The 13,574-nt window shown below is 44.7% G+C and overlaps 1 protein-coding gene across 1 annotated transcript in view; it reads left to right on the top strand.

The window, feature by feature from the left end:
- Window positions 1-13,234, top strand: part of LOC106985419 (adenylate cyclase type 10-like) — a 52,228-nt gene extending 38,994 nt beyond the window's left edge. The window contains 12 exon segments of the mRNA XM_053222843.1: window positions 666-729; window positions 1,938-2,157; window positions 2,516-2,641; window positions 5,921-6,093; window positions 7,234-7,390; window positions 9,339-9,543; window positions 9,633-9,729; window positions 10,636-10,754; window positions 11,017-11,134; window positions 11,552-11,750; window positions 12,274-12,487; window positions 12,997-13,234. Of these exon segments, the coding sequence (XP_053078818.1) occupies window positions 666-729; window positions 1,938-2,157; window positions 2,516-2,641; window positions 5,921-6,093; window positions 7,234-7,390; window positions 9,339-9,543; window positions 9,633-9,729; window positions 10,636-10,754; window positions 11,017-11,134; window positions 11,552-11,750; window positions 12,274-12,487; window positions 12,997-13,064 (1,760 nt within the window). The 3' untranslated portion in view covers window positions 13,065-13,234.
- The last annotated feature ends 340 nt before the right edge of the window (window positions 13,235-13,574 follow it).

Raw genomic sequence — 13,574 nt, 5'->3', positions numbered from 1 at the left:
GGATAAAGGCTGTTTAAGGCCAGATAGGTAAAGCTGAAAACCCCTACTGGCCACTGAGACTCCAGTGGACTACGGCATCTTGTGCCCTCATGATTTTCCTCACTAGGCCTCGCTCTGTGGCCCACTGCCATCTGGTCATAAACTCTATACGCATGTATTCAAGGATTTCTTCTGTTAGAAGTAGCCTTCGGGGAGCCTGAGTGGTTCAGTAAGTTAAACGTCTGACTTTGGCTCAGATCTCACAGTTTGTGAGTTCAAGCCCGGCGTCGGGCTCTCCTGTCAGCACGGACCCTGCTTCAGATCCTCTCTACCCCCCTCTCTCTGCCCGTCCCCTGCTCACTTGCTCTCTCTCAAAAATAAACATTTAAAAAAATAGCAGTAGCCATCAAACCAGATGGACATATTCTTTATTCATCTCTCTAGCAAATAGAATTAGGGACTGGTTTGGGAGGTTTGAGAGGAGTCACTACTTGAAGGATTAAGGAATTTGTAATCTACCATCATATTTTGTGTGTAGGCTGATATTAAACCTTACCATTTGAACAATGGGGGAGGCAATTAGCTCATGAACTAAGCTGCAGAGGAGAGGTAGTCAGGAATTCACAATGTCTCAGTTAATACAAAGATGGATAATTAAAGATGATAATCTTTTTTTTTCCCTGCAGATAGTTTTCAGTTCCAGACAAAAGAATGCAGAAGTCAGGAGGCCTTCACACGTGAACACTGCAGGTAAAGGGAGATGCTGACAGTGGGTGTGGGGGGCCGGGAAGTGAGACACAGGTGACTATTAACCTGGGGCACTCACCTCAACTGCAGACCAGGAAGGCTTCTGACCACCCAGGAGTAGTGAGCCTTGTACTCAGCCCAGAGTTCAAGTTAACAGAATTGGAAAGGCAATTTTTGATTCTTTGTGGGGAAATTATTTCTTAGTGTTTAGAAAAAGCTTCATTTAATAGCTTTCAAATGCATTGTACACATAGCAGATTGTTTTCTCCACTAAAAATTTGCCTTCTCAATTATGTTTGGCTCTGGATGATATTAAAATGAATTTACATTTCCTAATCACGTGCCTCCTGGCATTCTAATGCCTAGCCCATCAATTTTAAATATCCCTTACCTTGAATTCACCAGCCATGCTGGAGTTTTCTGTCCTTTTATCCAACCTGATTTCTTATGGTTTTCAAACAAAAATCTGTATTCTACATGAATCCTTCCCACACTCAACCTGTATATCTTTACTCACACAATCCCCCCTTTCTGAAATACTAAATGGCTTCCACATTCTCCTACTTATCAGAGTGTTCACCATTCTTCAGAGCCCTCCTCAGTTCCCATATGTCCATCTCAGAGAGATCTAAACTCTTTTGAACTCATGCCTGTGAAAAGTTCACTGCACTAGGAGTCAGAGAAATGAGCTCTAGTCTTGGTTCCATTCAGTAGCTGTGAGGTCATTCGGAAGGCACTCAAGCTCTCCAAGCCTCAGTTTCCTCATCAGTAAAAGGAAGGTAGTTTTTGCCTGTCTGAAAGGGTCATTGTAGGATAAGATGGTGTTGTGTAAAATAATGTTCAAATGTGCTATGACAAAGTTCAGATATGCTAATAGACAAATGTATTATTGCTTGTTGCCTTGTGTCATTTTCATGTGTTTATTTCATACGTTGTTAGTTTACTCTTCAACGTGATTGTTTCCCCACTTAGTTTGTGAGGTACTTAGATTGACTTTAGGTTTTTTTAAAAAAATCCCTAATAGGGCTTTGACATAATAGATCAAGTCCCTGATTTTCAAAAACTCGTGGAGTGATGGAGGGGAAGGCTAAACATAGAATTAATGAGTTATAAAGGAAAGCTTTCTGGAAAAAGTCGTTCGGAGACCTGGGGATGCCCCGAGAAGAGTGGCTGCTTTGTGGGCACTCTCAGTTTATCTTCTCTCCACAAAGAACAGAGGAAGAGTTCCTGGATCAGGTGAACAGGAAGCTGGCTCAGACCAGCCCCGAGAAAGACATGTTGACCACAAAGCCCTGTCACTGTGAGGAAATCCTGAAGTTAGTGCTCTCACCCCTCACCCAGCATTGCCTGGTCATCGGAGAAGCCACATGTGCGTTTTATTACCTGCTGGAGGCCGCCGCTGCCTCCTTGGACCTGTCAGATAATTACATGGTGAGCAAGCTCTGCTCCCTGCCCCTCAGCCGATCCCTTGCACCTGGGGAGTTTGGGTGGGCTTTCTTACTGTCAGAGTGAACTTGGGTGAAAAACGGAGGAAAGTGGAGAGAGAAAGGAGCTGGAAGGGGGTTAGGAGAAAACAGGAAGTGGGAAGGTGCCAGTCCAAGAGTGCCAACTGCTGCCAGCCCTGCCCCTGACTTGCACGTGCCGTCCACTCCCCATAACTCTGAACCCAACCCTGATTCCAATTCACATCTTGACCTCAGCACAACCTTACTCCAGCCTTCATCCTAATCGCACCACTAGTGTCACCCAAATCCTAATTCTGTTTCTCCATCCCTTGTCTTGTTTGGAGGCCTTCTTTTATTTGAGGAAGGCAAGCAGTCTTCTGGGCCAGCCTTCAGCCTTCTCGTTTTTGAAAAAGCACAAGGTGAAGATCTGTCAGTTTGAGGAGGCCACTTTCTGCTGTCTTCGGTCAGAGGTGAGGGCAGGGCGTGTCCCTGAAGTTTGAGTTATTTCTCCTTGAGGGTTCCGCTATTATTTCTTTTTAAAGATCTCTCCGGGGTTTTTTGTATGCAATAACAAGTGTGATAATGTGATAATAGATTTAACAAATTTGAAACCTAGCAATACACAATTTGTAGAAAGTGAAAAGACCTCCATGTTATCCCCAGCATGGTTAATAATGTGGTGCAAATTCCACCAAATATATACACATGGTCATATCATTATTATTTTCTGTTATTTTTTATTTTTTATTATTTTTTTAATGTTTTATTTATTTTTGAGAGAGAGAGACAGCATGAGTTGGGGAGAGACAGGGAGAGGGAGACACAGCATCCAAAATAGGTTCCAGGCTCTGAGCTGTCTGCACAGAGCCTGACACGGGGCTCGAACTCACAAACTGGAAGATCGTGACCTGAGCCGATGTTGGATGCTTAACTGACTGAGCCACCCAGGCGCCCCTCTTATTTTTTAAATAGAATCATATCCTACATTCTCTTTCGTCTGCAGTTGATTTATATTCCCAACAGTACAGACTGAATGAACATTTTTGCATGTTGGTACACATCCAGTTACAGTTGCCAAGTAATCCATTGTATGCATGTATCGAACTTTATTTAATCAGTCTCTTCTTCATATGCATTTAAGTTGTCTCTAATTGGAGGTTACTATAAACATTGCTACAGTGAATATTCTTGTAAATAGCTCTTTTTTTCCCTTGTAAGAACGTTCCTAGAAGAGAAATTTCCAGAGGTAGAAATGCTAAGGTGGAAGATGAATGATTTTACATTTAATAAATATATTGCCAAATTGTCCATCAAAATGACACATTTTCCTCAACTTATGATGGGGTTACATCTCAATAAACCCATGATAAGTTGAAAATATCATTTAGCCAAACCCAATCCATCACAAATTGAAAATGCATTTAATTAATACACCTAACCTACCAAACATTGTAGTTTAGCCTGGCTTACCTTAAACATTACTGGGTGAGAATACTTATATTAGCCTACAGTTGGGCAAAATCATCTAACACAAAGCCTGTTTTATAATAAAGTGTTGAATATCTCATGTAACTTATTGGGTAGTGTACTGAAAGTGAAAAACAGAAGTGTAAATGCATTGATTGTTCACCCTTATGATCCTGGGGCTGACTGGGAGTGCTCCCACTGCTGCCACCCAGCATACAAGAGTGTCATACCATCATATGTTGCTACCCATAAAAAGATCAAAATTCAAAGTATAGTTTCTTTGAATTCATGTCACTTTCACACCATTGTAAAGTAAAAAAATCAAGTCAAACCATTGTAAGATGGGAACTGATTATCAAATCCAGTTTTCCCCATTTCTTCACATCCTTACTGACACCAGATGTTATCAGTCTGTTTTAAACTTGCTAATCCGGGGCACCTGGGTGGCTCAGTCAGTCGGTTGAGCGTCCGACTTTGGCTCAGGTCATGATCTCATGGTTTGTGAGTTCGAGCCCCGCATTGGGCTCTGTGCTGACGACTCAGAGCCTGGAGCCCGCTTCAGATTCTGTGTCTCCCCCTCTCTCTGCCCCTCCCCTGCTCATGCTCAGTTTCTATCTCTCAATAATGAATAAACGTTAAAAAAAATTTTTTAACTTGCTAATCCGTAGATGAAAGTTAGATTGTACTTTAATATGTATTTCTTAATAAGGTACATTATTTTTATCGGTTTATCGGTCACTTATTTTTCTGTGAATTGCTTATTCATGCCCTTTGCTCAATGGAGTATATTTAAACTAATTTTAGGACAGTTTGGGGGGGTGGACAAAATTTGGGTTAAAGTGGTCAAAAGGTACAAACTTCAGGTTATAAGACAAATAAGTCCTAGGGATGTAACATACAGCATAGTGACTATAGTTAACAATACTTTATTATGTTTTTGAAAATTGCTAATAGATATTAAAGTCCTCGTCGAGAAAAAAAATTTATGTTGAATACCTAAAACTAATACATTATATGTTCTATCTCAATAAAAAATCATCATGTTGTACACCTTAAACTTACACAATATTATGGTCAACTACATCTCAATAAATCTAGGGGGGAAAAAAGAACATATATTTGAAAGTACCCCCTCAACCCCATCACTCAGCTACTGTGTCCCCTCTCCAGATTATGTATCTTTATGTACTCTACCTTGGCACACATAAATGTAAATGGTCTCTTTCCTTTGTTACATACAAATGGGAGCTCTCTATGTCCCATTCTACCTCTTACTTAAAGAAATATATATATTTCATAGATCATTCTGTATCATATCAGATTTCCCCAGGGAATGAGATTTGTATAACAAATATAAACTCTGGGGAAAGCATGCCGTAAGACACTTTATTTACAAAGGACATATAGAAGTAAATTTATTTGTTGTGTAAGAATAACTCAGGACAGCTCAGCAACTTTTCTCAGCCTCACTACTATTAAATAACAGAGCAAAAGGTGTTGGCATAATTATCAGTTTATACATAATAGCTTCATAAAACCATGGGGGGTGTTTTCTTAGAGAGCTGAGCTTTAAAATTAAAAAAGAAAACTAAATAAAAACTAATTTCAGTATAAACCTTACCTGACATGTGTAATGCCTGTGAATGCCAAAAAGAATTATTAGAGATTTCCACATTATTTGTGTTTCAATCCAGATGTCTTTGAAGCAATGTTAAATAATAATTTCTTTCCCTTTACAAGAAGAAGTTATTGTGCAGTCTTCCCAAGATTGTTCTGGAATCACCATAGGCTCTCTTACCTTCTTGGAGCGTTTAGTCTTAAAATGTGAAGGCTATGATAACCTCAAGGTTCTTCAGTTCCTGCGCCCGCCCCCAATACACAGTGGTGGGTGCACTATTTAGTAAGACAGAGAAAGAATTTGGTGATATTTCAGATCCATTCAATAGCATCTGAAGCATCTGAGTCTCTACTCAAATGACAGTCCCATCTCAGTCTGGCAGTATCACTTTCTAAGTCACAGCCTTCCTCTATTCACTGACAAACATGTGGGACATGAGAAAGGAGTGTGTTTTCTCCACAATCCTGTTTTCTCCTTTCCGTGTGCACAGTCCTCCTGGTGCTCCTTAGTGCAGCCAGACCCTGTGGTTCACTCACTCCAGCACCTCAGCAGCCCAAGTACCCAAATGGCCCCAAATGAAGGAGCCAGTGTGTTAAGTCCAGAGCCTCATCCGTAGTACTCTTCCCATGTTTACATTACCATTTCTCATTTTCCCTGTCTCCAGGTATGTTTTAACATGGGACAGATCACCCTAGCCAAAAAATTGGCCAGGCAAGGCCTTCAACTGCTGAAAAGGAGTTTCCCTTGGACCTGGTTTGGTGTTCTTTTACAAACATTCCTGGAAAAATACTGGCGTTCCTGTTCACTCAGCCGATCTCCAGGCAACCCTAGTGAGAAGTGAGGAGCCTGGCCAAGTCATCGCGGTCCCTTTATGATCAGAGAGAACTAAACTAGGACCCAACTTGAAGTGTTGCCCATATTGACCTAAGACTCTGCTTTTCAAGCATATAACAGTCCTAGTTTCTCTACCTTACTCTCTGAGCCAATGAAATGTAGCAGAATGAGGACTTTTTTTTTTGAGAAAGAGAGAGTATGGTTGGGGAGGGACAGAGAAAGAGGGAGAGAGAATCCCAAGCAGGCTCTGCACTGTCAGTGCAGAGCCCAGTGTAAGGTTCAAACTCACAGAACTGTGAGATTGTGACCTGAGCCAAAATCAAGAGTCAGACGCTTAACCAGCTGAGCCATCCAGGTGTCCCAGGACTTCTTTTCTTTTTGAAGCATGGTGTTATGATGTATTTTTCTTTTCTTTTCTTTTCTAATTTTTTTTTTAACATTTATTTATTTTTGAGACAGAGAGAGAGCATGAACAGGGGAGGGTCAGAGAAAGAGGGAGAATCTGAAACAGGCTCCAGGCTCTGAGCCATCAGCCCAGAGCCCGACACGGGGCTCGAACCCACGGACCGTGAGATCATGACCTGAGCCGAAGTCGGCCGCCCAACCGACTGAGCCACCCAGGCGCCCCTACGCTGTATTTTTCAAACAAAGATACATGTTACCCTGTCTCTTTCAAATCAAGATACACATATGTATGTGTGTATACAAACATACACATAGGCATATCTACATATATGTAGCAATTTAATATTATTTCTGTTCTATATAAAAATATTAAATTGCTACCCAGTTATTGAGCTGTAATAATAGGAAACCTATTCAAAATAGCAATTCAAAGAATGAACTTTTTAAAAATACTTCTCTGAATTTTTCCAATCAGCTTGGACCACCTAAGCTGGCTCAGTCAGTAGAACACATGACTGTTAATCACACCCTATGCTGGGTGTGGAGCTTACTTAAAAAAAAAAAAAAGATGATTTCAAAAGGCTTATGGGGTTAGAAGTAATGGGATCCTGGGAGCATTTCTGAGTTTGAAAGTCTGTAGAAGGTCCCCTGATGAGTAGATTTGGATTTTTGTGGAGAGGGACAGTTGGGCACCGGTGCAGACTGAAGGCACACTAATCACTCTGCGCTTCCTCACAGTAAGAAGAAGCTGGCAGTCCTGCAGCAGCAGGTGCGCTGTCTCTCCCTGCTCTGGCAGCTCTACAACCTGGAGACCACGACCAGCAGCCGCAGGTTCGCCGGCCTTGCCACTCTTATGCAGAAGAACTCTGCTGAGGACTTGGCAAGCGGAGCCCCGGTGAGCAAGTCCTTGCTTTACCACTGGACCTCACTCAGAAACCTAAAGTGCTAGGGAGAGAGATTCCTGGGTTTAACATGGTTCCACAATAACCCAGAATTAATGGGACATACCGATCACATGCTTGAGCAGCATCTCTCATATTGCAGTTTTTAGGTGGGTTTCCAGGTTTAGCTATCTGTGAGTTCCCTGAACTGAATGTCAGCTTTTGTGCATATGTTCAGAAGTGGTGGGAGGTAGGGAAGGAGTCACAGCTTTCATCAGATTCTCAAAGAAGTCCATGAGCTAAAAAAGGATTAGAATTGCTGACTTAGGAAAAAAGAAGGAAGGGAAACATCTTCCTAATTTTAGTGTCCATCTGTCTGTCTCTCTTTTTTATCCATATGTTCCATAAATATTTGATGAACACCCATTATGTGCCAGGCACTAATCTTGATTCTAGGAAAACAGACAACAGATCAGTGAAATACATAGAATGCTGGGTGGTAATAAACTTGATGGAGAAAAATTAAGGGGAGACAGGGGGCCATGGGGTTCTGGGAGCTGGGGGTGGGGTGCAGTTTTAAACAAGGTGCTAGGGAAAGCCTCACTGGGCAGGTGACATTTGGGCAAATCTCTGAAGAGATGAAAAAGTAAGCCACTTGGCCATGAGGGAGAAGAGTGGACAGGCAGAAGGCACAGTGAATGCACAAGGCATGCTCTCTGCGTTTGAGGAACAGTGAGGAGGCCGGTGCGACTAGAGGGGAGGAGACTGAACCAGGAGATGAGTCAGAGAGCCAGGGAGGGGGTTGGTGGCAGATGGTGCCGGCCTCTGGGGCAACGGTTGGGGTTTGGACTTTAAAGAAGACAGGAAGCCGGGGGCAGGTTCTGAGAAGAGGAGTGACAGAGTCCACTTATATTTTAATAAGATCGTTCTGTCTGCTGTGTTGAGAATCAACTGAAGGAGGCAAGAGGGAAAGCAGGGAGGCAAGATAGGAGGCTATGGTAAATGATACAAGCAAGAGATAGTTGGCTTGGATTGTGGTGGCAGAGGAAGTGGGGAGGGGTGGTCTTCTGTCCAGAGAGAACCAACAGGATTCACTCTTGAATCAGTTCTGGGATGGGAGAGAGAAAAGAGTCCAGGATAATCCCAAGATTGGTTGAACTTCTAGCGGGATAGAAGTGCTCTTAATTGGGATGGGGCACTGTGCAGAAGGATCAGATGGGGGGGGGGGGAGACTGGAACCAGGTTTTAGACATGTTTAATTTGAGATACCTATTAGACATATAGATGGAGATGTTAAGTAGGCAATTAAATATATGAATGTGGGGTATATTTGAGAGGTCTGGGCTGGGAAATAGAAATTCATGGCTCATCAGTGTGTAAATGGTACTAAAAGCCATGAAACTAGGTAATTTTTCTCCATTGCATTTATTATCACCTAACATTCTGTATATTTCACTGATCTATTGTCTGTTTTCCTGGAATCAAGATTAGTGCCTGGCACATAACGGGTGTTCCAATGTTAGGAGTTCAGGGTCATAAGCAGAAACTGGCAAAAGAAACTGAGCAGTTTCAAAGAGAATCTCATGTCCTCAAAAACCTAGCGAAGACGGTGTTTTAAGAAGAGAGTCATCAATGATGTCAAATGTGCACATACTTATACTAGACATCTAGGCAGCAGTTCTGAAGAGTGCTAAGGAGCAAGCATCAGAAGTCTTCATTAGAGAAAACACAGAAGTACAGTTTGGCCAGTGTTTTGAAGGGGAAGTCTGGGCTCAGAAAACAAAAAGAGGGGCAGTAGAGAAAGTGGTTTGTTTGAAGATCAGGTGGTGGGAATGATCGGCAGGTCCCAAGCAAGTGAGCAGCAAGGCACCACAGAGGGCTCTTCCGCAGGAAAGGGACAAGGTGGAGGTGTGGCATGAATGCACAGTCAGAATATTTTGGCCCATGTTTGTTTACCTGCAGGTTGTCTCTACCTATGTGGCCCTGTCCCAATTCTCCCAGAATATGGGTGACAGGGACAGGTGGCTGCACTGTGAGCAGGTGGCCATTCAGAAGAGCAGCCTATGTTGGTTCTCCAGGGAGGGACTGTTGGCCACGGCCCAGCTCATGCAGGCCTTGGCCTATACCAAGCTCTGCCTCGGCCATCTCGACTTCTCCATCAAGCTGGGTAATGGGGCTTAGGGCTGGCGGTCCTAGGGCTTTTAGAGAGGCCAGCTTCACAGCTAGACCTCACACGATGCTCTTTAACCTCCTTAGGTTTTCAAGCTCGTGAGATATGCAGACACCTCAAGAAACCAGCTCTGGAGACTCTGGTTCTGTCAGTTCTCTTCAGATCTGCATTTCTGAAGAAAAAGTATTAAGATCATTTTCTGCCATTTGTATGTGTTGCCTAAGAGGGGAGGGTATCTGAAATGGAGAGGGAGATGCTGTTCCATTCTTACAGCCAGGCTGTCTCTTCTCTAGTCATTCCAGGAAGCATTGTCTTAAGTGTGGGGTTCGGGAATGGAAAGGCAGAGTCTGAGCTGCAACATATTCTTCTCTTCTCCTCTCTCCTCTCCTCTCCTCCTCTCCCCTCCCCTCCCCTCCTCTCCCCTCCCCTTCCCTCCTCTCCTCTCCCCTCCCCTCTCCTCCCCTCTCCCCTCCCCCCTCCTTCCTCACCCTTCTTCTCCTTCCTTACCCTTCTTCTCCTTCCTTTTCCCCCTTCCCCTCCTTTTTCCCACTTTCTCTTCTCCTCCTCCTCCTCCCCCTCATCCTCCCCTTTCTCCCCCTCCCCCCCTCCCCCTCCTCCTCCTCCTCTTCCCCCTCCTCCTCCTCCCTCCTCCTCCTCCTCCCTCCTCCTCCTCCTCCCCCCCTCCTCCTCCCCCGTCCTCCTCCCCCCTCCTCCTCCCCCCTCCTCCTCCCCCCTCCTCCTCCCCCCTCCTCCTCCCCCCTCCTCCTCCCCCCTCCCCCCTCCTCCTCCCCCCTCCTCCTCCCTCCCTCCTCCCTCCTCCTCCTCCTCCTCCTCCTCCTTCATTTCTCTACAGAGAGGTAGGTAATTGCAGTAGTTCAGGAAAGAACCTGGAAACTGTCTCAGGCATTTCCCCCCACTTCCTTTGCTTAGAGGCAGGTCTGATCTCAGGCACAGATACTTTCTATATAAATAGAGCCCAGGTGGGGAAATATAGGGATGTTAGGCTTCTTTGAAGATGTAAGATCCCCTTCTCTCCTGTACCATCCTCCCTACTCTCTAGCTGGCCCCAGTAGCTCTGTCTCTTGGCAGATTTGACCTGTGTGTCCATGTGCTGGAGAGCCAGTGGGTGCTTATTTCCCAGGGTCATGATGTCCTTGGCCTGGCCTGCTTCTATTCTGCTTGCTTAGATCTGCTGCTCTATGGAAAAGGTAAATCTTGTGTAGGGCTCTGCTATATTCCTGAAGGATTCAGACCTTGGATAGGGCTCTGTGTTTGGAACCCAGGTAGTCATGAGCCTGTCCCTTGGGCATGGCCCCTGCTCCAACCCCTGTTTCCTTAAAGTCTAGGAATCACATTGTGATTCAGGATGTCTGCATTTCAGGTGTTATCTGCTCCCCTGTACACACACCTTCTATACCAGTTCCTACGGTGGATAACTGATCCTCGCCTGGTTACTTTCTCTGTCCACAGGATTGCTATGTCGGCCCTTCAGCGAGTGTCTGCATTTCATTCAACGCTATGAGCACAGCTGCATTCTGAACTCTCAGAGTAATGTCATGCTGGGGGTCCACTCGTCTCTGGCCATGTGGTAATGTGGGTACCAGAGTCTTACTCGGTGGGACAGGCTAGAAAATTAAGGACACCATGGGGGTCATTTAAGCTACTGCCTTTTACCCCTCCAGGCAGGGCTATTCTGCATCTCTAAACTACTCCTAAAGACCTTTCCCTCTCATCCCTCCCATCTTAGTAGAGGGGTTCTTCTCATCCCTTAGCAGGTTCGGGCCTATAGGTTGAGAGCTAAGTTGAAGGTTACATTTAAGTGCTGGGTAACCCACAGTCTCCTTTTAAGTCTCCTTCATGTGAGTCAGCAGCCTTGGCCACTTGCCAGCATCACAGCGCTGAGCACGCAGGGGGTCTTACGGCCTGAAAGAGGTGATGGTTCTGTGAAAGAGCCAAGGTTGGTAAGCAGGGGATCGAGCTGCGAGCTGTGCCTCTTTCCCTCCAGGTTTGCCCAAGACTCTCAGTGGGATCTGTTTGAGCAGCACTTCTCCAAAGCTCACCAGTTGGTGAAAAGAACCAATGCCTCTCTGTTTGGTTCGCATGGCTTTGTCCGATTCCTAGAGTGCCATGTGCTGATGTTACAAAAAATGCCAGAAGATGTCTTCATGCATACTCTCCCAGAGACTCGCAGCCAGGCCCTCAAGGTACCTGTTTCTCTACTGTCCTTCCCCTGACACCTAAGTTCTAGTTTGATCCTGTGATTCTCTTTCTGATGCCTACATCTCCCACTTCCTCTTCTCCTTGCTGCTTCTGTCTCTTTTTCCTCCTCAAACCCTTTTCTTCCTCCACCTAGGAAGTCTTTCCACATGCCTCATGTACCCTCCCAGATATTCTTGCATATAGGTCAGGACCGGACTCCCTGACTTTCTGCCTTTGCACAGCAACTACCCAGTACCGTTAAGATGTTAACATTTAGCCCTTCTCCGTGGACCCACTCTGGCTCAGTTTGACACATCTCTCTTCCTCCCTGCCTTCTGTGTCTAAGCCATTCCAGTTCCCCTGTATCTCAGAACCAACTTTCTGGGCATGCTGTGCCCTGAGTAACTCCTCCCTGTCCCCCGAGCCCTGCGCTAGTGTGCCAAGTGAGCACTGTCAGAATTCCTGGTGGAGCAGACTGGAGGAAGACAGTGCTCATCCTTGAACTCACGGACTTCCCTCTCCTTTCAGTACTTCAAGGAGTTCTTCTCTAGATGTGTGACCTGCCCCGTCTATCACCAGTGGGTCTCTGAGCTTAAAGCCTCTATAATGAGATCTGGAAAAGGAGAATCCATGTCCTTGACTGACATCATCAGACCTTTTGACACCTGCTTGACCAGGATTTGGATAGAGGGAGAATTCCTGGAGGAAAACAACTCCTTTGGGGGAAATTTAGGAATACAGAGTAAGCATTCCTTCCTGGAACCCTTGTCTGAGAGACGTTACAGTCTCAGATTCTTACAGGCAGTCAAAGTCTGCTCCAAAGTAAGAAGGGAAACGTAACTGTAAGGAGTTAGTCCTTGCTCCACGGGTAATTATCCTCTCATTAGTGCTGGACCCAGCCCAGACAGAGGGGGTCCCGTATATTGTTAAATAATACGAGAGCCTCTCTCAGCCCTTTGTTTCCACATCTGTACCCTCAAGCATTGGAAGTTCCTCCTTGATCCCAGCTTAAACCACTGGGTTGTTTCTGTGGAGGAGCTGGATGGTCACTAAGGGAGAAGGAAGTCTTAGAATTCACAGTGTAATATCTATGAAGGTAAATGGTAAGATGTGGGCAAGGAAAAGAGAGGAAGGAATATAGTTCCTTGCCTCAGGGCCCAGCAAATCTCCTTTTTTAGGGCAATGAGTTAGATTTGTAAGCACTGAGGACTTTCTTTGGGTTTGTGATATTCTTCATGTTCCTGCTTTCAGGATTTGACAGAGTGGCTGATGTCAAGGAGAATAAAGATGAAGAAGAAATTCAAGAATGTATATGTTAAAAAAAATCATTTGAAGGGACCATTGTTCTCTTGTATATAACACAAAGAAATGATCCAAGTTCTCCTTTTTAAGATACTGGACAGTATATGTATTAAATACACTAGCCGTTTACACTCACCACTGTCTATATCTTTGTCAAAATAAAAGCCTATGTTTCTGAAGCATGAAATGTAGATCTTTCTTAACTCTTAACAGTTACTGGCACAACTGAGGCAGAAATTAGAACCAGCAGTCGACTGGACATCTGGGAGGCTTTGGGATGAACTGATTGCTTCTCATGTAAGGCGAGATCCATTAGCAGATGGAAAACTCAGCCCTGATACAGAGGTTGTGGATACTTAAGGCTGGCAATACTAGTGCTTTGATGTTACCCCCTTGGCGCAGACATGGTAATGAGTTCCTAAAAAGTCAAGGAATCTTTGCAGAGGTCCATATGGCTGTGTACCAACAGAGAAACCCATTTCTCTTTTGCACTGTGTGACATGGGGATTCTCGTGTGAAACTGAAAT

The sequence above is a fragment of the Acinonyx jubatus genome, chromosome B2 (genome assembly GCF_027475565.1).
Source record: "Acinonyx jubatus isolate Ajub_Pintada_27869175 chromosome B2, VMU_Ajub_asm_v1.0, whole genome shotgun sequence".
Classification (NCBI taxonomy): domain Eukaryota; kingdom Metazoa; phylum Chordata; class Mammalia; order Carnivora; family Felidae; genus Acinonyx; species Acinonyx jubatus.
This window is presented reverse-complemented; position numbering and strand designations above follow the sequence as displayed.